The sequence below is a fragment of the Lepus europaeus genome, chromosome 20 (assembly GCF_033115175.1).
Source record: "Lepus europaeus isolate LE1 chromosome 20, mLepTim1.pri, whole genome shotgun sequence".
Lineage (NCBI taxonomy): Eukaryota > Metazoa > Chordata > Mammalia > Lagomorpha > Leporidae > Lepus > Lepus europaeus.
The window spans coordinates 54,168,904-54,192,311 of NC_084846.1; the positions used below are offsets into that span (position 1 = coordinate 54,168,904).

Consider the following 23,408-nt stretch of genomic DNA (forward strand, 5'->3'; position numbering starts at 1 on the left):
ATGCACTGACAGTTGCTTATTAACGCCAAGAAACTACTCTGAAAGTCGTAAGCCTGTATTCTTGTGGAGCGTGTAACAGGTGTTCCTCTCCCTGTGTCCTTTGTATACACATTCATTCTGTATTCAAATCAGAGAAGCAAAGGCAGGGTAGGGTCTGTTGCCTCACTACTGATTTCCCTAGCAAATAAGCCAGCAGATGCCAGTCCAAGAACCACGTTCTCACCAAGGACAAGGCGCTGCGTGCATGGGACAGGATGCTTTCATGGAGCCCTTCAGCAGCAAGGTTGGCAGCGTTCAGTGCAAAATATTCCTCCTTCTCTTAGGTAAGGCCCTGCATGAATCATGTTGTAGCCATTTGGGTTTTCTTAATTATTACTATTATTGTGGGTAAATGGTAAATATTTGCTATAGGCTGTAGATTCGCCCAGATAACTAAAGAGCAGGTCAGAACCTTTTAACAATAACACACTGTTCAAGCAAAGAAGCAGGAACATTTAGGAGAAACGAGGCTCAATAAACAGACCATTATGGTTTTCTTAGAACAACAGTTACTGCCACTAGCACTCGTGAAGAAAGTTAAGATATTCTAGAATTATAATGATTCTTCTTTTTACTGAGGTTACACGGAACAGGCTTTAATGTGTTTATTTTGACAAATATTTTAATAGGCCATGAAATTCTGACTGCTTAGAATGATATTCAAAATGGTTCATGGAAGTTGCTTATTTTAATAAACTTTTAATTAAAGATACTGTGGCCTACCCTTGATTCTGCTTTATTCTAAGTTACCTTTCTTTTGGAATATGGACAAAGGTGAGGTTCCAAAATGACAAAAATTCATATGCAAAGGGAAGACTGTGTTTAAAAACATTATTTCTCCAAAATGCCCTTCACTTTTCTTTTTGCCCAATGCTTATTCCTATTAATTTTTTCTATACGTTTATATTCTCTTTCATTCTCCTCTTTATCCTTAGGGTTGATAGGAGTCTCTGCACTATTCTTACTTTTTTCCATGTCAACCCTATTTTTGCCAGCTGTTCTCTTTTCCATTATTCCTATCCATCAACTTTAAAAGACAAGTAAGTTTCTTATTTCGCTCATAATCCACAGACAGGAATTCATACATATTTTATTCTTTAAAATTTAAGAATAATTTAGCAATATAAGCAGTTGAAGTTCTAGACTTTTTTCAGTTACTTAGAGCCTTACTTTCACTGGCATATCTTGTTAGTTTTCATTCTAGGTATGACTGTTATTCAGATTTAGACCTAACGTTGTACATATCCCATATATTTGAAACAGTTGGTAAATTTTTGAAAGTATTGCTCAAGTTACTACAGTGATCATGTTATTATAGCTGATTTTTATCTTTTGAAAATATTTGCAATATTAAACAATTACCATAACTGGCTGTCTTTGGCATTGTTCTTGGCTTTGAGAGTATCCACTGTCAGTGCCCCAATTATTTTTAATTTTAAAACCATAAGGCTCTTATAATTTCATAAGTAATCGCTTTGTAGTTGGTCTTAAAAAGAGCAGAGTCAATTCAGTTGAGGAACTTGACAAAAAGAAAATGTAGAAACAACATGTTCATAAATAGTTGAAGTGGTTATTATATCTTAAGACTTTCTTTCTTTTGCAAATTTACTTTTCTCCATAGGTACTGTCTTGGAAAGACCATAGGTTAGGTGTGAACTTTTTTATTTTTAGGAATATTGAATTTCTGTCTGTTTCTTCTTTTTAAAATAATCATTAAAAGCTGAGGCCCAAAAATTGGCTTTGTACAATATATTCAAAATGCATCTTCATAAAGTCTGTTTTCTATAAAGATGCAAGAGTTTGTTTTCAGTCAACAGTAATTGTATTATGCTTACTAACACCACGCATGATAACAGGGAAGTTAATGCCAGCCATTCTGAGCTACAGCAGAGGTCACTCTGTGACGTCTGATGTTTATATTCAATACAGTGAACTGGGCTAGGGAGTCCTTGTTGCTGGAATGTAGATCAGCTTTACTGTATGACTTCAAGTATGGCTTCACTGCATACTCTGTCAGAAGACTATACTTACACAAGTCAGGAGAGTCTCTAAAGAGATTATTGCTATAACTTTGTTTTCAGATTATAAATGATATTATCAATGATTCTTCAGATCAGTGAAATATCTTACATGCAAAAAGCCCGTTTTTCTTTTTTCTTTTCAGCAGTAGTGACTCTAATAAAGTTGAGTTTCTGAGTCCAAATATTTGGAATATTAAAGGAAAATTAGAATTTCATAAATTTTTACATAATTTATTTTCTAGAAATTTATTTGTTCATAAAGGAGATAACTTACTAAAATCAAAAGTCCTAGTCTTTTAGGTCTTCTCATGGAACTAGGAAAGAGCACTTGAAAATTTCGCAGAATAAAGCTAATTTTTCTAAATTTAGTAAACTACTGGGTTTGACATCCTGAATTAATCATATATCTAGGATGAAACATATAAATGACAAAAAAATGTGTTCCTGAAATGTAAAGGAAGCTTCCATCTATCTATCTATTCATAAATTTTACTATAAGTGTGGATTGAATCATATCGGTAGGTTCATGGCCTCCCTGAAGAATAAAAAGACTTTTGGCAACAAAGCTAAGATATTGATTGTATAAAGAAAAATTCATTCCTTGATGACATCCTTGTAACTTATTACCTATAATTTATCTATTAAAATGGGATAGACAATTTCTAGGCAGATAGCTATTATAATAGCATGTTCATATAATATTTAAGATCACACATATTAGGAAAAAATTCATTTGACATGGAAGTAATGAATATATTCAGAGATATTGATGGCATTTAAAAGGTATTATTACATCAGACAGTCTCTAAATTGTAAATACAGTATAAAATGTTATTGTCTACTAAAGTGGTTTCATTTTCTCTGGGACTCAACATATTATATTTAACAATTTATTAAATAAGGCTTTCTTCCTATAGCTTTAACCACAGACTCTCTAATCAATCTTTTCATACATTATATTCAACACCCTGACTCAAATCCAAAAGTCAGCAACCTTTCTATTCTAATGATACTGTCACCCATAGTAATACAGTGTTTCCCAATCATTCAGAATACTAACTCTCAATCTTTTTCAAGCACGATGACAAAGAAAGTAAGAGTTTGTTCCTTTGATGAAAAAAATTTATGAAGCAGGCTAACAAGGACCTCTGTGATGGCGTCCCCAAATGACAAGAACAGACTGGTCAGCATTGCATTCAGGCCCTCTGCATGGACACCTCAGTCTAGCAATGACTTCTGTTTTTTAATTTTTTTTTTTTTAAGCAATGACTTCTAAGTTGAGCTGTGAAATGTCTTAAATGGACCAACAAGTCAGTGATAAAACCATTCACTGCCAGAGGCAACCACCTCATTTTATGTCAACAGCCATGCAAGTTTTTTTTGTATTGAGTTCCCAAGGCAATTATGTGGATTCCCACAATTATCCTTGGTTTTAGGGTTATAGAGGATTGCCACTTTATTAAAGGATACATAAGGATTGACAATACATGGAACAAAAACTGAAAATTATTCAAAAGTCTTCGAGTCTTCTTCAATTTGTACCTTCTCAAAATTCTTTTGGCCCTTCTCTTTCTTTTTTAAAATATTGTTTGATTGATTTGAAATGCAGAGTGACAGAAAGAGAAGAGGAGAGAGAGATAACAGAGCAAAAAAGGTCTTCCATCCACTAGTTTACTCCCCCAAATGGCCACAATAAACTGGTCTGGGCCAGACCAAAGCCGGAACTCCATCCAAGTCTTTTACATGGGTGGCATGGGCCCAAGTACTTGGCCTCTACTCCTTCCCCAGGTGCCTTAACAGAAAGCTGGATTGAAAGCAGGGCAGCTGGGACCCGATCTGGCACTCTGATAGGGGAGGCCAGTGGCACAAGTGGAAGCTTAACCTGCTGTGCCACAACACCATCCCCTGGCCCTTCACCTTCCAATGTGGTAGCTGCTATCTTGAGAAAACACCTCATGATGTCAAGAATATATACTTAGAGAGTCAGGGAAAGCTTTTGACCTCATCTAATATTGTCTACTGTCCATGTAGAAGACAGCTGAGGCCAAGAATGAAGCGACTTACCTAAGGGAACATGGCTGACCAGTCCCATTTTATCCCACTATGTGCCCTTTACTAAGACCCCACAGTTCAGTGACTTTTTAAAACTATAGCAAAGTATCAAATACACTAATCTCTCTGCAAGTTTAAGAATAGAACCTAAAAATCCGTATCTGAGGTCAATTTTCAAGTTATGGATTTAAGACTAACTGATGGACATGAGAAAAGGGAGTCCAAGACCAGGAATGAACCATGAAGTATAGGCAACATTTTCATATTCATCCACGTGAAAAAGAATGCAGCAACACATTTAATAGAGTGAATTTACATTTCATGAATCTTAAATGAATGAGTACAGAAAAATTATTTTCCATTTATTGCTAACCAGGATCTTGCTCAGGAGTTTACTATCTACAGCTTCTACAAAAAGTATGGCCATGCATTTAGTTTTGTGCAGAAACACATACACTGAGAAGAATTATTTCCTGTGCTGGTCCCTACCCAAATGCCCATGGTCTTTCTAAATTGGTAGCCTCTGCTTCACACATCTTAGACACAGCACTTGTTTCAACACATAGATTTACTCCCATCTTTCTTTCTGTTTCCTACTATTTCCTTGCTAAAACTACTACTCCTTTTCTTCAATTAACTTTCTCTCTTCTTCAGAATTCCCAGATCCCAGTTCCCTCTTTCTCTAATCACTTGAAAGAAAACTCCAATTTAACATTTTTGCACTTGCCAGAATAGAGTACACACATACAAATCCTCACATATCTGTAACTCCTTTGTTATGGACCAGATCACTCCAGTGAATGCAAATACAGTTGAGTAGCAAAATAAAGAAAGGAGAAGAGAATCTTAGGTACACACAGAGGCCAAGGAGGCTATAAGACAAGATTTCATTTCCCCTATCGTCTGCTCTCCAGCCATGGATTCAGGTTCACTTCTCCCCCTCTGACCTCTCATCTTCCCCTTTTTATTTTTTCCTTCTCAATTCTCTGCTCTTACTTCCCTGCCAGCATCAAAGCCTCACCCCTACTAATAGCTAAACAGAGACCCAAACCATGACAATTCTTGTCTCCACCTCCAGCCTGGGAAGAAGCAAAAGAAATTCACTGTTGGTAGTTCTTGAGTTCTTGCAAGAGCAGGCCTACATGCCTGAGTTTCTCCAAAGAAATTATCTAATACAGACTTTCTAACTTTCTCTTCCTAGTATTGATGGCCTTTCATTCCATAAGTTGGGCAAAGCTTAAAGGCCACCTCCTAGCAGTGATGAAAAGGAGAGGCAATCAAAGAGGATGAACATTTTGTGTATGAGAAACTGAAACTGTAAACTCTCCCTCTACGTGACTAATTTTCATCTCTTCTCACCTGCTCCAGGATTATACTCCACTGTCACTCATCTCTATTCTACTTCAGCAACGTTTCCCTTTCTAGTTAATCATTCCCAGTGACCAAAGACCCTTCATTTCATTTCATATTTCATACCCCTCTTCAGTTCCTGTGCCATTTGTCTGCCCCCCTCCCTTCACAGGAAAACTCACAAGTATCTATTCCCATAGTCTCCAATTTCCTATTTTCTCCCTTTTCTCTCTGTTCAAAATATCCCATAGCTAAATTCATTCCTTTCTCCTCCCCTACTATTTCATAGGTACCATATTGTCCTCAATTTTAAGATGAGGGCTTTAAATTGAAAGGCTTCTAAACAGGGATTCCAGCAACATGGCACCCCTGAGCTAAGCAGGACTCTTCCCACTGCAAATACTTAGAATTGCTAACTAAAGTGAAACAGTGTATCATGATTCAAGGTAAGAGGGAAGACTCTCCAAGCACCAGAAATTAGAAAGAAAGCTGGAAACACACACACTTTCCAGGGATGTCAATAGGCAGAGCTCTATGCCCCCAACCCCCATGTTCTCCGAATCTGGCTTTCACCAAGCTTCTGCATCCAGTAAACTGTTTCGGCATTACCACTTGGTTATATAATGGTATCACAAAATGGACATGCCCAGACTCAGTTCTGAGCTTCCGCCCAAACAAACTGTTCTCCCCCTAATTGTTTCCCACCACTAAGGTGTTTGTTGCCAACAGTCTTCCACTTGGCCTAGGACAAGAATCCTGAAGTCACTCCTGGCTCCTCTTTATTTCATGCATCCCACCTGCAATGTTCAGTAAATCCTTTCAGCACCACCAACCTTTCCCGTACCTTTTGCTACCACCCTGGTCCAAGCACAGTCATCATTTAAGTGGTCCCAATCTCTTGCGTTTGGTTCAAGCGATTCTTACAGCAGCAGGAGTGAGTCTAATAAAACGTTAAGACATACCATACCCCTCCTCTGCTCGCAAAGCTCCAGCTGCGTCCTGTCTCAGAGTCAAATTGTCGCCATCTCTCCCGTGAGCCCAGGGTCCTGCCTGATCTATCCCAGCACTTCACTGACCTTGTGTCTCTGCACACTCCTCGTGCTCCATTTAGCTCCACCTGTGCCTGCCCCTTGCTGTTTCTCACACACAGCCACTAGATTCCTGTTACGGGCAGGATTCATGACTGAAAATGGTTTACTGTCACTCTCCTTCAGATATTGCACTTGGCAGGTTTCAGCAAAAGGAGAAACTTTTGAAAAAATAAAACATCCAGCCATTTCAGAAGACTTTGGGAGAATCTTTTGAGGAAGTAATTCCCCCAGGATTTCTGGTGTCACATTGTTTTATCAGAATGCAATATGACACCAGTACTAACATAGTCATAATCTCAATTTTTTCCATGGTTTCCCTGGACTTTAGAACTAATCATCTTCCCCAGTTCTCCTTTTCTCATTATTCTTTAACAGTCGTAGATAGGAACTTCTGCTTTTCCCTTTCATCTTGCCTTTAGAAAAGTCACACAATCCGCATAGTCTTTGGGTGGAGTTTTTAACATGCAGAAGGTTTCAAAGACAAATATTGACTTCTCCATGTAACCGGTACTAGATGGTCAGTCCCTAGAAGCCTCTCTTCTCTGAAGACGGTCATCGCCCCATCAGCTTCTCTCTGCGGCTGCCCGTTTGATTATGACATGTGGCTGAGGGGCTTCACGGCTTGCCTTTTGTTCACAGCAGGTGCTTGCTCAGGACTGAAGGTGACGGTGCCATCACACACAGTCCATGGCATCAGGGGTCAGGCCCTCTACCTACCTGTGCACTATGGCTTCCACACTCCAGCCTCTGGCATCCAGATCATTTGGCTGTTCGAGAGACCCCACACGATGCCCAAATACTTACTGGGCTCTGTGAATAGATCTGTGGTTCCCGACCTGGAATACCAGCACAAGTTCACCATGATGCCACCCAATGCGTCTCTGCTCATCAACCCACTGCAGTTCACGGATGAAGGCAATTACATCGTGAAGGTCAACATCCAGGGAAACGGAACTCTGTCTGCTAGTCAGAAGATACAAGTCACTGTTGATGGTGAGTCCATTTGGCTGTGTGTGGGCAGCATGCTAGCAGGGTCACCGGCAAAGGCTCAGGAGACTAAACCACCTGGGGTTGAGGTCCTAGCTTTGCAACTTTAGGCCAATTTATTCACCCTCCAAGCCTCAACATTTCATGGCACTGATGACATTACTGCGTGGGGCTTTCCAAGCCTGAAGTGACATGCACATAGGGAATACACACAGAGCCCAGGAAAAGGTAATCAAGCAATGTGTCTAACTTATCACTTGTTTGTCTGGGAACTAACAAGTATAAAGCTGCTGACTTAATGAGATGGAGAAAATCTTACTTTTCTCAGTGGTCAAAAAATGCACCCTGGGAGGTGTCCTACTTTTGTCCATGAAAACTTTTATCTTGGTACATTATGTGGGGGAGGGTGAGACTTACTCAAGGACCACTAAGGACAATAGAAGTTTCTGCAAATGTTCTCTAAGGAAAAGTCAAACCAGCTAATTTTTAGAAACCTATTTTCCTTGCTGAAGTATGTAAGAGATGTACTTTTAAATATACTCTGAGGAGAAGTTTTGATTTTTTTTCTCTATACCTGTTTGTTTGCCAGTATTCTCCAGTTTGGTAAATACCAATTTCATGCTATCGATTGCTTTGGCCAATAATTTGCTGTCATCAATGATTCTCTTTTTCTCACATCCCACATCTAGTCCACAAGAAACCTCTGTCAGCTTTACCTGAAAAACACGGAAAGAGTCCAATCATGTCTCCCTGCCCCATCACTGCCCCACTCAGCACAACTCCTCTTCAACTCTCTGCTCTGCCAGCATCAAAGCCTCACCCCTACTAATAGCTAAACAGAGACCCAAACCATGACAATTCTTGTCTCCACCTCCAGCCTGGGAAGAAGCAAAAGAAATTCACTGTTGGTAGTTCTTGAGTTCTTGCAAGAGCAGGCCTACATGCCTGAGTTTCTCCAAAGAAATTATCTAAAACAGACTTTCTAACTTTCTCTTCCTAGTATTGACGACCTTCATACCATGAGTTGGGCAAAGCTTAAAGGCCACCTCCTAGCAGTGATGAAAAGGAGAGGCAATCAAAGAGGATGAACATTTTGTGTATGAGAAACTGAAACTGTAAACTCTCCCTCTACGTGACTAATTTTCATCTCTTTTCACCTACTCCTGGATTCTCCCACTTGGCTGCCTCCCAGTCTCCTGGCCTCCTGAAGCTTGAAATCCATTGCTTCTTTCTCACTTAAAATAAGAGGCACTAACAGTGGCCTGCGAGGCCCAACACACCCAGCTCCCATCTGCCCCCATTCTCTCTCTGTGTACTCCTCACTCACTCTGTTGTGGCCATGCTGGTCCCCTGGTTCTTCTTGGAAAAGGCCAACCACACTCACATCTCAGGACTTCTGTATTCAGCGGAGTCACTCCCCCTAACTGGCTTTCCTCCCAGATAATAATATGATCCCTTCCTGTATTTTCTTTAGGTCTCAGTACAAGAATGACTTCATCTTTGAAGATTTTCCTGACCACCTGATAGAAAACTAATCTCACTCCACCAAACACACACCCACCCACCCCTCCACAGACACACACAGCATCATTCTCTATTTCCAATGCTGCTTTCCTCTGTTTCATAGCTCTTGTTACCACCTGGATAAATTACATGTTACATATTACAATATTGATTATGTATTACAAAAAATGTATGGAAAATATCATTATGAAAACACTAGGTATGGATTTTAAGACATTTCTGCACTGAAATCAATCTTTCTTTTAATTCTATTTCTCTCCCAAAACTTTTTGAAGTGCTTCCATGTGATCTTGTTTATTGTTTCTCTTTCTCAACTAGAACACAGGACCCAAGGGAGCAGGCACTTTGAGGGGTCTGCTGTCTTGTTCCCAGGGCCTCAACCCTTACCGATCACTAGTAGACCCAGTTGTCCTACACGGAGTCAGTGAGTGCCAGAGGAGGGAATGCCAGGCTGAGAGCAAGCAAAGACTCAGCATGAGCAATCAAAAGTTAACAGATTAAAGAGGAGACATACCTAAAAGAACTTACATAAACTTTTCCTGTGATGTGTCCTGTCTCAGTGCAAATCTTTGAATAGCACAACATAAGTGATCCAGTCTGCTCTCCCAAGCCCAATGACATGTCACCTGTTCATTCCATTCCATATCTATTTCTACACACAGATTGCAAATATGAGCCTTTTCTGCATGATTGTGTATGATTGGTTTTTCTTTTTAAGTTGTAATAATATAAACCAAATGCAATTCTAAACTGTTTGTTCTCACCTGTGAAGATAGGGAATTCAATTAAATGGACAAGGAAGTTGACTAAGAGAAATGCTGGGAGGGTTCAAAATGGCTCAGTTCCCCTCAAAGTTGCCTTTCTATCTCCTTCCTCCCTTTTATTTCCTTCTGTCTTCTCTAGGCTGGAGAATTGGGTCTGTGTCTGTCCTGATACACATTTGCCAGTGTAGGAAAATGTACACATGAGACAAGATAAATGTACCTAAAGATCATCAACTCAATTAAAAGCTTGATAGGAAATCAAAGTTTAAGTATTGGAGCGAATTGCCTGTCACTTATGTGTCATTTATTTCTGTGTTTTGTAATCATATACAGAAAGAGATAAGCAAATGTATACCTCTCCAAAATGCCGGAGGGAAGTGCCAGATTTAAAGTCTTCTTTCTTATTCTACTGATTGCTGTGTAACTCTGAACAAGTCACTCTTTGTCAACTCAGAGATAAGAACTTCAAAGACTGGTGAATATTGCTGAAAATGTTGTGGATACATATATAAATTCTCACTTCTATCCATCAATTTCAGAATGAAAATTTAGAGAGGGAATAATATTTATTCTTGGAAATGGATTCATTTGACAAATATTAAGTGCTGAGTGTGTGCAACACTCATAAAATATAAAGTAAAAAAAAGACAAAAAACATAAAGTGAAATGATAAAATACAAAAGGAAAAATATAAAAATAAAATTATTTTCCTGATGACTTAACATTCCAATAGGAATTTCTATTATACTTGTCTCATATTTCTAATTTGACACAATCTCTATAATACATTTTATAATACCTTCAGAGTAGCCATTGTTGAAAGGTAAGATTTAGTTTGCTAATATGACTAATGTAATGTTCCAACACGAATGCAAAGAAATTAAAACATGTAACCATTGGCTTACAAAGAATGAAAAGGCCATCACTTTCCCTCTGTAATCCAAAAGTATTTGCATATGAGCTCAGTATTTTGCAGATTGTGTATAAAAATTGGGATTCACCACATCCACTTACCCTGAGGACCTAGTCTTGGGACAATTAGCAAAAATCAAGAGAGGGAAAAAATAAATTTTCTCTGTGAAGGTTCTCGTATACCCTTACGGTGTTGGGGAAAACACAGTGAACAAGAAATCAGGAAGTTGGAGTTCTCAGATACAGGGCTTCACTCCACAATCTTTGAAGAGACCTTCTAGAATTTTCTTATCTCATGATACTTTTGTTTTATCATTTTGCATTTCCATGACTTTTTCTTCTCTTTCCTAATGACTTCCTGTGCTGTCTCCATTTACAAAGTGTAAAATGCCAGAATTTAATATTTGAAAAACATGAGAGTTTTATTGTGATCCTGGGGTGAGAAAAAAATCATTTGCCCTCTCTTGATATTGCAGATCTCATCGCAAAGCCAGTGGTGCAGATTCACCCTTCCTCTGGGGCCGTGGAGTATGTGGGCAACGTGACCCTGACATGCCAGGTGGCAGCTGGCACTCGCCTGGCTTACCACTGGCTGAAAAATGGGAAACCCATGCGCACCAGCGCCACCTACTCCTTTTCTCTCCAAAACAACACCTTTCATATTGCTCCAGTGACCAAGGAAGACATCGGGAATTACAGTTGCCTGGTGGAGAATCCCGTCAGTGAGATGGAAAGTGACACCGTTACACCCACCATATACTGTAAGTTCTTTTAAAAACTACTTGAGTTTTTCCAGAAGAAATTCTTCTCACAGAGGTAGTCACAGAGAACATCAGCACTGGACATCACTTGGGTAGTGCAGTTCAGTGCCTTGCCGTGAAATACATCTACTAGCACAACTCAGTCTTTGAAGATCGAGTTGAGATACTGACCCAGGGCCATTCAAGATACAATTTGTGATTTCAGCTAATTGAGTGACCTCATGTCCACCAGAAAGTAGGAATCTCGATGGTAAGAGCCTAGAACAATGCAGATGCAGTAACTTTCTTATGCCCAAGGAGCAAGCGTCGGTGATAGTAATCCAGGAGAAGAATGTGCTCTGTGGCTGACTATTCCCGGGTTAGGCACAGGCAGGGTTTCTAAGGATCTGGCTGTTCCCTCTGCCCATCTCAGCATCAACTTTTAAAATTAATTCCTTTATCATAAACAACAGATAATAATTACACATATTTATGGAATACAGAGTGACAATTGAGTGTATGTATACATTTGTAATGATCACTCAGCATTACCCATCATCTCAAACATTTAGCATTTCTTTGTGATGAGAAGATGCAAATTCTTCTCTTCTAGCTCTTTTGATTCATATGATACAATATGATAAGCAATAATCACCCTCCTGTGCAATTATGTGTCATAACTCATTCCTCCTGCCTGGCTGTCAGGGCAGGCCAGTCAGAACAGAGTTTATTAGTCTGCAGTAAGGTATTCAGGTTCCCAGGGAATCAGCAATTCTCTCTGGATTTTGATTTTCTTTGGTTTATTTTCCTGTTGTTGGTGAACCTTGTCTTTAGCTATGGTGAACAAACTCTTCAGTTCATGTCCTACCAGCATCACTAATCCAGCTAAGGGCCCTCTTTCCTCATTGCACCATTGTTCCCAATCCTCTCTATTTTAAAACACTACCCCTACTTAATATTGCATTCTAATTTCAGCTTAGCACGATGTCTCCTCTGCACTGGAGACAGCTCTTTGTTGTGGGGGCTCTTTTGTGCATTGTAACATGCTTAAGAGCATCCTTGGCCTCTCCCCATATGTAATTCAGTAGCACATCCCTCCAGCTGTAACAATTAAAAGTGTCTGTGAACATTGTCATAGGCTCCCTGTGGGGCCAGAACTCAGCTTAGAGAACCAATGGCTATCACACTGGGAAGTCTTTTTTTCTTTTTTTAATTTTTGGCAGGCAGAGTGGACAGTGAGAGAGAGAGAGACGGAAAGAAAGGTCTTCCTTTGCCGTTGGTTCACCCTCCAATGGCCACCGCGGCTGGCACGCTGCGGCCGGCGCACCACGCTGATCCGAAGCCAGGAGCCAGGTGCTTCTCCTGGTCTCCCATGGGGTGCAGGGCCAAAGCACTTAGGCCATCCTCCACTGCACTCCCTGGCCACAGCAGAGAGCTGGCCTGGAAGAGGGGCAACCGGGACAGAATCCAGCACCCCGACCGGGACTAGAACCTGGTGTGCCGGCGCCACAAGGCGGAGGATTAGCCTATTGAGCTGCGGCGCTGGCCCCACACTGGGAAGTCTTATCTGTTATCATGTTGCTTACAGCACAGCTGCACTAGCAGATTAACAAGAAAAGTGTAGCAAAGAAAATCTCACTGCTGTGACATGAAGGTGGGCGGTGTAACTGTGGAATCATAAGAGGAGAATGAAGCGTGCTTCCTGAAAGGAGGCACAAACCATAGCACTTTGAGTGTTGTAAGTCAGATAGACCAAAGTGGACAGCATGTTTGGTCATTTCCGGTGTGACTTTAGTTGAATCCCTTGATCTCTCTGGTCCACATCTGTGCAATGGAAATAGTGAAAACCACCTCACCACACTTCTGTGGCGAACCAGGCACTGAGTGACAAATAGCCAGTGACTGACACAAATCAGGCGCTAGGTAAATCCAGGCGGCTTAGTCAGCAATACATCTGTATGGGAAAAAAGAAGTACCAGCAAATGTACAAATGTAGCCTTTCCTAACTAGAGAAAGCTTCAGGAAGAAACAGCACCAGCAGGGGAACAAGAAGAGGAACACTGGGAAGATGAGGCCAGGGAGGGGACACACATACACACGGAGGCTTTGCTTTGGATCTGCAAAACTAAGCAATGGAAAATATAATTGTGAAAACTTGAACATGGCCATTTTCTTTTATTTTAGTAGAACAGAGAAAATAAAATGCACGACATAGAATACCATCTATGCTACAGAGATGTAAATAAAGAAACATAGTGGACAGTGCCAGTTCACGTCCTGGCTACTCCACTTTCCATCCAGTTCCCTGCTAATATGCTGGGAAAAGCAGAGGTAGATGACATAAGTGTTTGGGTCCATGCACCCACAGGAGAGACCCAGATGGAATTCCAGGATCTAGGCTTTGGCCTGGCTCAGCCTTGACCACTGTGGGCCATTTTGGGAGTAAGCCAGTAAATACAAGATTCATTCCCTCTCTCTCGCTCTCTCTCTCTCTCTCATTGTAACTCTGCCTTTCAAATACATAAAGTAAATCAAAGAAGTAGCAACAGCAACATAGTGAGTAGGAATGAAAATTATGGAGGGAGAAGGCTTAGGTGCAAATCCTGGGTCTGCTACCTTTATCTCTCCCTGCTTCAGCTCCTTAATCCATACATTGGTGATAATGTTAACCTACTTCATAGAATTATTATGAGGATTAAATCTGTCACTCTATGTAGAGTGCTTAGAGTAGTAACTGATCCATAGTAAGTTCCCCTAAGAAAGTTAACCATTATTATCGCTATAATATTATTACCCTAGGGGAATTCAGAGCATGGAAACATTCATTCTACCTGTGGAAAAAAAATTCTTGTAGAATGCAACATTTGGGGTGGACTTTGAACAATGGTTGGGGCAAGTGACAATATCTGAGAAAACCATTTCAGGCAATGGGGACAGTCGGAGCTCAGGCACCAAGCAGAGGGAAGTATTTGACAAATGTGCCAATGTGGCAAGAGTACAGCATATATGAAAGTGTGTGGGGGAACTGATGGTCAGATAGATAAATCTGAGTCCAACTATGAGGAGCTCTAAATTCTAGGACTGATTATCAGTGGAAAAAAATTATAAAAGAGAGCAGATACAAAAAAATGACTAGAAGACAGTTTATATTTTCATACACATTTCTTTGAGTAAACCAAGGAATATTTGTCAGGAAAGCATGTTTTCAACATAGATCAAACTTTGCACAATTATATAAATGGTATGTGTAATAAAGGAAAAAAGAGGCACAGAGTGAATTTCATGAACCTACTAAGGAGAAAAATCACAAAATTTGAGCTATATTAAATATAGCTAAGAGCAATCTGAAAGTATTTTTTTCCGAAAAGTATTGTTAAAACAATGCAGTTAAAAAATGGGCAAAGGATATGAACAGGCATCTTAAATGGATGAAATACAAATGGCCAAGAAACACATAGACACATGAAAAAAATGCTCAGGGTCACCAGCCATCAGGGAAATGCAAATCAAAACCACAACGAGATTTCACCTCACCCAAGTTAGAATGGCTATCATCCAAAAATTGGGGCTGGCGCTGTGGCTCACTTGGTTAATCCTCCTCCTGCGGCACCAGCATCCCATATGGGCACCGGATTCTAGTCCTGGTTGCTCCTCTTCCAGTCCAGCTCTCTGCTGTGGCCTGGGAGGGCAGTGGAGAATGGCCCAAGTGCTCGGGCCCTGCACCCGCATGGGAGACCAGGAGAAGCACCTGGCTCCTGGCTTCGGATTGGCGTAGCTCCAGCTGTGGCACCCATTTGGGGGGTGAACCAACGGAAGGAAGACCTTTCTCTCTGTCTCTCTCTCTCTCACTGTCTCACTCTATCTGTCAAAAAAAAAAAAAGAATGGCTAGCATCCAAAATATGAAACTAATAAATGTTGGCAAGGATGTGGAGAAGAGGGTACCCTAATACACTATTGTAAACTAGTCCAACCATTTGGGATGATAGTATGGAGATTCCTCAGAAATCTGAAAATAGATCACCATATTAATCAGCCATCCCACTCCAGGGAATTTACTCAAATGAAATGAAGTCAGCAAATAAAAGAGTTATTTGTACCTGCATGTTTATAGCGGCTCAATTCACAATAGCTAAGATATGGAATAAACCCAGACATAGATTGACTAATGACTGGATAAAGAAAATTTGAGATATGGAGCTGGCACCTTGGCAAAGTAGGTTAAGCCTCCACCTGTGGTGCTGGCATTCCATATGGGCACCGGTTCAAGTCCTGGCTGCTCCACTCCCAATCCAGCTTCCTGCTAATGGCCTTGGAAAGCAATGGAAGATAGCCCGTGTGCTTGGGCCCCTGTGCCCATGTGGGAGACCTGGAAGAAGCTCTTGGATCCTGGTTTAGGACTGGCCCAACTCCAGCCATTGCAGCCATTTGAGGGAGTGAACCAGCAGATAGATGACTTCTCTGTCTCTCTCTGTCTCTGTCTCTGTCTCTGTCTCTCTCTCTCTGTAACTCTTGCCTCTTAAATAAATAAATAAGTCTTGAAAAAAAGAAAATGTGACATATATACATAATGGAATACTACTCAGCAATAAATGAGAATGAAATCCTTTTGCAACAAAATAGAAGCTTCTGGAGACCACAATATTTAGTAAAACAAGCCAGTACCAAAATGAAAAATATAGATTTTCTCTGATATGTGGCACTTAGTATAGAATACAAAAGAAGAATGAAACCAATATCTTATGATTTGATTATTGTTTTAGCCTTTGTCTATACTCCTGTGGAATAGTGGTCTTTCAACGTGTTACTTACTGAACAGTATGCTTAATGGTGCATTAAGCCTGTGATTATAAAATAAATTTAAATTATGTTACTGCAGAAATTAAAGGAAAAAGGAAAGGAAGGTAGAATGGAGGGAGGAAGGGAGGGACGTATAGTTATATTTAAGAATTGTGTCTTTAACATCTGTTCTCTTTATATTAATACAAAATTTAAAATTAACATAAATTTTTAAAAATTATTGTTCATAATAAAATTTTTAAAACTTTATACTTTGATTATGTTATGCAATCTCGCTGTGGTTCACTTGGTTGAACCTCCACCTGCGGCACAAGCATCACATATGAGCGCCAGGTTCTAGTCCCGGTTGCTCCTCTTCCAGTCCAGCTCTCTGCTGTGGCCCGGGAAAGCAGTGGAGGATGGCCCAGGTGCTTGGGCCCCTGCACCTGTATGGGAGATCTGGAGAAAGCACCTGGCTCCTGGCTTCAGATCGGCGTAGCACGCCGGCCATAGCGGCCATTTGGGGGGGGGTGAACCAATGGAAGGAAGACCTTTCTCTCTCTCTCTCTCTCTCTGACTCTAATAAAAAAAAAAAGAACTGATCCATTCACTTAAAATAGAAGAAATTACATTAAAGAGTGCAAAAGAAGGAAACCAGTTTTTCACCAATGCCAAAACATCTCACACAATAAACAAATTATATGAGTATATGAACAGTTTCTAGAAAGTTCATAGTAAATATGAATTATGAAAACTATGCAAATGTTTTGCATCAGAAAACATTTTAATTCTATTTCCATGAATTTTTTGAAATAGCTTCATATATGATTTGTTACAATTATTAGTTATATTGTGTTGAAAGATGGCTTTACTTATTAGTTGAATTTCAGGTAAAATTTTTCAATAGTTTTCCCATAATGTTACATTCAGATTATATTATAAAAATATTCTATCAGCCTTCAAGCATAGGTTAAGAAATACACTTACAAAGAAATATAATCTTGTCTATATTCATGACCAGCATTGAATGGGAGTGAAAAATTCAAATTGGTGAAGTCTATTTATATGAGTATTCCTGACCTAGTAAGGTTATTTTGACATGATTTTAAATGTCTACTCAGGGGCTGCTGCTGTGGCATAATGGGCTAAGCCTCTACCTGCAGCACCTGCGTCCAAAATAGGCCCTGGTTTGTATCCTGGCTGCTCCTCTTCTGATCCAGCATTCTGTTATGGCCTGGGAAAGCAGCAGCAGATGGCCCAAGTCCTCAGGCCTCTGCACCCACATGGGAGACCCGGAAGAAGCTCCTGGCTCCTGGTTTGGAATTAGTCCAGCTCTGGCTGTTGCAGCTATTTGGGGAGTGAGCCAGCAGATGGAAGACCTTTGTCTGTCTGTCTGTCTCTATCTCTGTAGCTCTACCTCTCAAATAAGTAAATAAAATATTTTTAAAAAACCTTCCATTCAAGTCCAGGTAATACAAACCTAAGTATTTGAATTATGTAAACAGAGAAAAAGCGCGCAGACAATTATATCAAATCTAGGACTCAATGGACACATCCTCATGTTATTCTTTATTGTTTGGTTTGCATCCACATAAGAAGGTACAAAGTGCAAAATAAAATATTAACCCAGTCAGACATCATCTTCCGCCTGTGAATCCCAAAGAATTACCTTTCAGTGTAGTGGGAGACAACTGGAGATGAGACTGTGTTGGAATACTCTTTGTTAGCTGAGGGAAACCTGATCATAATTTGACTTTGGTGCTCTGCTAGGGAGCGCAGTAGATAGAACAAGGGTTATGTGCCGGAGCTGTACACTTGGATTCCATGAGGACAAGCCTTGTTCTGCCATTACCAGTGTGTGCAGGTGACTTCTCCCCTCAGTGCACCCATGTCCTCTCCTGCTTATCTATGCTGTTCCCAGTGGAATGCTAATACCTATGTCAATGGGGGCATTTAATGAGAATTTATGTCTAAAAAAGTTAGTGTGTGGTACATGGGAAGAACTCTTTTTCTTTGCTTTTTTTAAATCAAAATTATGCTGATATAATTGGCAACATGGCAATAATAAGCTGTGGAGAGCTTGGATAATTTAGAAGATTCCTACAAAGAGAAAATTGAAAGGAAACCTTGAGAAGAACTTTTGACTTTCCCAAACATCACCATTCCTTAATTTAACATACTTTATTTTTTCATAGTATTTCTTTTACATCAATTTCTTCTTAGCTCTCTGTTCCTTTCTTCATCTGCCTACCTACTTTAAACACCTGACACAGATTTAGGTAAAAAATTCTTGGGGGAAATTGTTTAAGCAAGTAGAGGCACATGAAATTATCATTTTTGAAATGTACTTCTGTTTGTTACAAGTTTATTTTAAGCTGGTAAAATGAAAATGAGATTTTCCTTTCAACATGCATCAATTTCACTATTATCATAAAACATGCTGATAGTGTGGAAAATGTAAAAATGAGAGCAAAAGTTCATAATCACATCTATTTACGTCAAAGAGTATGCTTCAGATTCCCAAACCATCTTTCCTTTCCTACGCCGTTTGACAGAATTAAAACATCCCAGTCGAATCAGTTCACATTTCACAGACCTTATGTTCTATTTACAGATTCAACTTTTTTCTTTACATTTTTTTAGACATGACCCATGAAAGTCTCACAAAGAAGCATCTATCATGAGTAAATACTGACAGAGAGTAGGAAGAAGAAAATTTACAAATGTGGGTTCTGTTTCCACACTGTAAACATGTATTATCTACATGATTTAAGAAAGATTTTTAATATTGGCTGGTAATTGTGATCTCTTATTGATTTTTATCTTGATTTTTTTATGTTCAAATGCAGAAACCTCCACTTAGTCAAAATCTTATTTGATATTCATTCATTCACTTATTCCATCATTCATATTTTAATTTTATTAAAATACAAAACATCAATGTCTTGTTTGTGCTAAGCTACTGCCTGTCACATTACATATAAAAACACACCCCAGACTCGTTAATAATTTTTCTCTATATCACTATTTCAGCCTGTTTTATTGTTTTTGGGGGGCATTTTTAAATTTGTTTTCTTGACCTCAAGTAGTAAGAATTAAGTAAAATGTATACTCTGAGTATTTGTTCTTTTTCCTATCGGTTGACCTGGCATCTACATGATTGCAATCTTTACCTTCATTCCATGAAAACTGGGAATATGTGCCTGGTGATTGTTATGCCCACTTCTCTTTCTTCTTCTGGTTACTTTACTGTTCATTCATGCCATCATCTTCTCCATCATCTTCTCCCGCCCTGCTCTTGCCTTGCTTCCCCAGCGCCCGGGAGACTGCTGCTGAGCTCCTGCAGCGTCCCAGGCTCACCTCTTCCCCGGTACTCACTGCGTTATGTTTTCCCTGATTCTTCTCTGTGCAACTAGGAATTCTGAATTATTCAACTTTGTATTCATGGGGCAATATTTGACACGAGTTAAGAACACAGACTCCCTTTCAGAGTCCAGTGTTACTTGATGCTATGGAAAGGCCAAATTCCCAAGACAAGATAACAACTGCTTCGTTAGAGTGCTTTGGCTCTTTGCTTTGCTTTCTGACCTCTTGCAAAGTTCCTCAATAATTTAGTAAGTGTCAGATCCCAATATTTATCCCTTTGAGATATATATAATAATTTGGAATTCCAACTTGAATCACCTATTCTGTTTTCTAAAAGTACTGTTTCCATGACATTTATTCATGAAAACAGGAATTGTTTTTTATTTTAAAGAGAATTTTTAAAAGTATAATAAAATCTATCAAGATTGATCATGTATTTATGAAGTTCTGATGTCATAGTCTGGTGGCAGACAGTGTGAAGGCAATAATTAAGGAGATTTCTACCTCCAGCTGTAAATAATAATCCAGTTACATTTTGTGTGCAACATATGGTATTGCTGCGGGGGAGTTCTCTAAGTGATAAAAATTAAAGTTAAAAAAAAAAGTGTCATTCATAGTAAATAAATATCTACCATCTGTTCCCAAGCAGGGTGGCAGTCAGCCTCATGACGGAAATTTAGGTACTGTTCCCGCCCAGCCATAAATTGTTAAAGAGAACAGATGATATATGAGTTTACAAGTCACTTAGTAAACAGCCATTCTCAAGGCAATGGGCTCATTTATATTGGGAGCTCTCTGCCAAAGGCAAGAAAGTAAACCCTAATCCAAATTCAAAATGGAATGACCCTTCTACTTTCATCTTCAGCACTGGAGGCAATTCTGATTGGATCACTCCAAATATCCCCAACTGGACGGCCCATCCACTCAAATAATATACTAGGTTGTGCCTCAAATAATATACTAGGTTGTACCAGGGCTGGTAAACCTGAAGGGAATAATATTATAGCATAGAGAAAATATATTGTAAGTGATGGATACAGTATAAGAAGTAATTAGATAGACGTGTGTGTGTGTGTATGAGAGAGAGAAAGAGAGAGAGAGAGAGAGAGAGAGAGAGAGAGAGAGAGAGAAGCATAGTGGAAATACTTGGAAATCAGGCACTGAAATGTGGGTATTGGTTCTCTGAGCAGTGAAATTACAGATGATTTTTGCTTTCACCTTTATGCTTCTCTGAATTTTTGCATTTTCTACATTGGACATATATTTCTTAAACTGTATAATCAGATCAAATATGGCACATTCTAAGAAATAATATTATCAGCAAGGAAATTAAATGCTTCAAAATGTTAGATTCTAGAAACTGAAAGCAATACTTGAGTTTCAGGCAGGATAGGGTGGATAAACTATTTGAGGATACCTTGTAAGTAAGACAGAGGAGAAAATGCTATGCCAATCATGAAACTCAACAAATGAGGAGGTAGCAAAATCAACCTATGAACCTAAGTAAGTAGAGAAGATAAGCTAAAATAATCAGTTGCCTTTCTTTAAAGGTATGCTATATTTTTAAAAAGTGATATTTTTAAATTAGGTCATTTGACCTTATTTACCAGTGGTGGCTCCAAATGACTGGATTTCCTCTATGACATGAATCTGCCCTCCAAAAGTGAAAAATGACTACTTGTGAGAATTCTCCACTGTGTTTAAGGTCCCGAGGCAATTTCAAAGGAGGAGTTCCAAAGGTTGAGTAAGTGAAAGCAAATTTCCATTCCTATTCCACTACTCACCATTGTGGACTGCTGACTGAGAGACTTTCAGTCCACAGCACACTGTTTGAAACACCTTAGCAGAGTTTTCAGCTGACAGTGCATCGGAGCCCGAAATGAGAGAACAGCATCAAGGTCTTAGGGCAGTCACAGGAAAGAGGCACACACTTCTTCTCATGTTCCACTTCTACCTCCAGTTCCTGATTACTTTACATGTGAACATGCAGCCAGACCTCTGATGGGTTCCACACCAGTGGAATCAATCAAGCATAGATTGAAAATACTCAAAAAAGAATTTCTTTAGAATATAAGCCAGAATTTAGACCAGATGAGAAAACCTTTCTAGCTGGGGAATTCTTTTTACCAGTGTCTCTTTTTTATTCTCTGAAAAAACAAACAAACAAAGAAAACCAGGCAAGTTGTCTATCTGCTTCTACTCTGACACTTTAGAAATGGTAAAATGCTGCAGGAGCTTTACAGTGTGAAACAAAACTCATGGAGTATCCATGATTAGGTAGTTGCTGATCAATGAGTAGTTTTTAATGATAATGAAGATGCATGTTTTTCTAAATGGGATCCTAAACTTGGAGAGAGGAATTTCAATCAATGCCTACATCAACAAATTGAAAAGGCATCAATAATTGATGCCTCTCAAAGATCTAATGAATAGGAACAAACCAAACCCAAAATTAATAGGAGGAAAGAAATAATAAAAACTAAGGAAAAAATGGACAAATTGAATCCCCCCAAAATGATGTAAAATATCAATAAAATGAAAATCTGTTTTTTTGAAAAAATATACAAAACTGATTCACCAACTAACCAAAAACAAAAGGAGAAAATACAAATTAATAAAATCAAAGATGCAAAAGGAGATGTTAGAATGGATACCACAGAAATAAAACAAATTATCAGGAATTACTACAAACAGCTATATGTCAACAAATTGGAATGTCTGAAAAAAATGATAGATTTCTATACATAGACAATCTACCAAAATTGAGTCATGAAGACATATAAGAGCTAAATAGACCTATAACCAAGATGGTGATTGAATCAGTAATAAAGACCCTCCCAACAAAGAAAAGCCTAGAACCAGATGGCTTCTTCCAGGTCTCCCACATGGGCACAGGGGCCCAAGGACTTGAGGCATCCTATGCTGATTTCCCAGGCACATTAGCAGGGACCTGGATCAGAAGTGGCGCATCCAGGACTTGGATCGGCACCTATATGGCATGCTGACACTGCAGGCTAGGGCTTTAGCCTGCTGTGCCACAGTGCCTGCCCCATGGATGGTTTCACTGCTGAATTCTTCCAAACTTTTAAAGAACTAATTCCAATTATTCTCAAACTATTCAAAACATTCGAAAGGGAGAGAATCCTCCCAAACTCCCATGAAACCAGCATCACCGTAATTCTTAAAACAGAAAAAGATACAACAAAATAAGAGAACTATAGACTAACATCCCCCAAGAACATAAACACAAAACGCAACAAAATACTAGCTAATCTAATCTAACAACATATTAGAAAGATCACCAGAAGCAAGTGAGATTTATCCTTGGTATGCAGGAATGGTTCAACATAGGCAAATCAATAAATGTGATTGATCACATTAACAAACTGAAGAATAAAAACAATATGATTTTCTCAGTAGATGCAGAGAAAGCATTTGATAAAATACAACATAATTTCATGATTAAAAAAAAAAACCTTAACAAACTGGGTACAAAAGGAACATATCTCAACACAATCAAGGCAATATATGACCAACCCACAGGCATCATTATATTGAATGGAAGAAAGCAAGAAGCAATCCTAAGCAATAAAAATTAAGCTTGCACATCACAATACCAGATATCAAGATGTATAGTAGGGCAGTTATAATCAAAGATTCTTCAATTGTTAAAATGTCAAAGCAGGCTTCAGCCTAGCAGTTGGGGCGCCCACATCCCACACTGGAGTATCTAGGTTCCAATTCCAACTCCAGCTCCTGATCCAGCTTCCCACCTATATAGACCT

The 23,408-nt window shown here is 39.3% G+C and overlaps 1 protein-coding gene across 3 annotated transcripts in view; it reads left to right on the forward strand.

Moving 5' to 3' along the window:
• Window positions 1-244: 244 nt before the first annotated feature.
• Window positions 245-23,408, forward strand: part of HEPACAM2 (HEPACAM family member 2) — a 47,733-nt gene continuing 24,569 nt past the window's right edge. The window contains exons 1-3 of one of the 3 annotated variants that reach the window (XM_062179138.1): window positions 245-323; window positions 7,193-7,546; window positions 11,217-11,501. In XM_062179138.1, coding sequence (XP_062035122.1) covers window positions 245-323; window positions 7,193-7,546; window positions 11,217-11,501 — 718 coding nt within the window. Of the gene's footprint in view, window positions 324-7,152; window positions 7,547-11,216; window positions 11,502-23,408 lie in introns of those variants that run through there. The other 2 variants (XM_062179139.1, XM_062179140.1) reach the window with 2 other exon arrangements.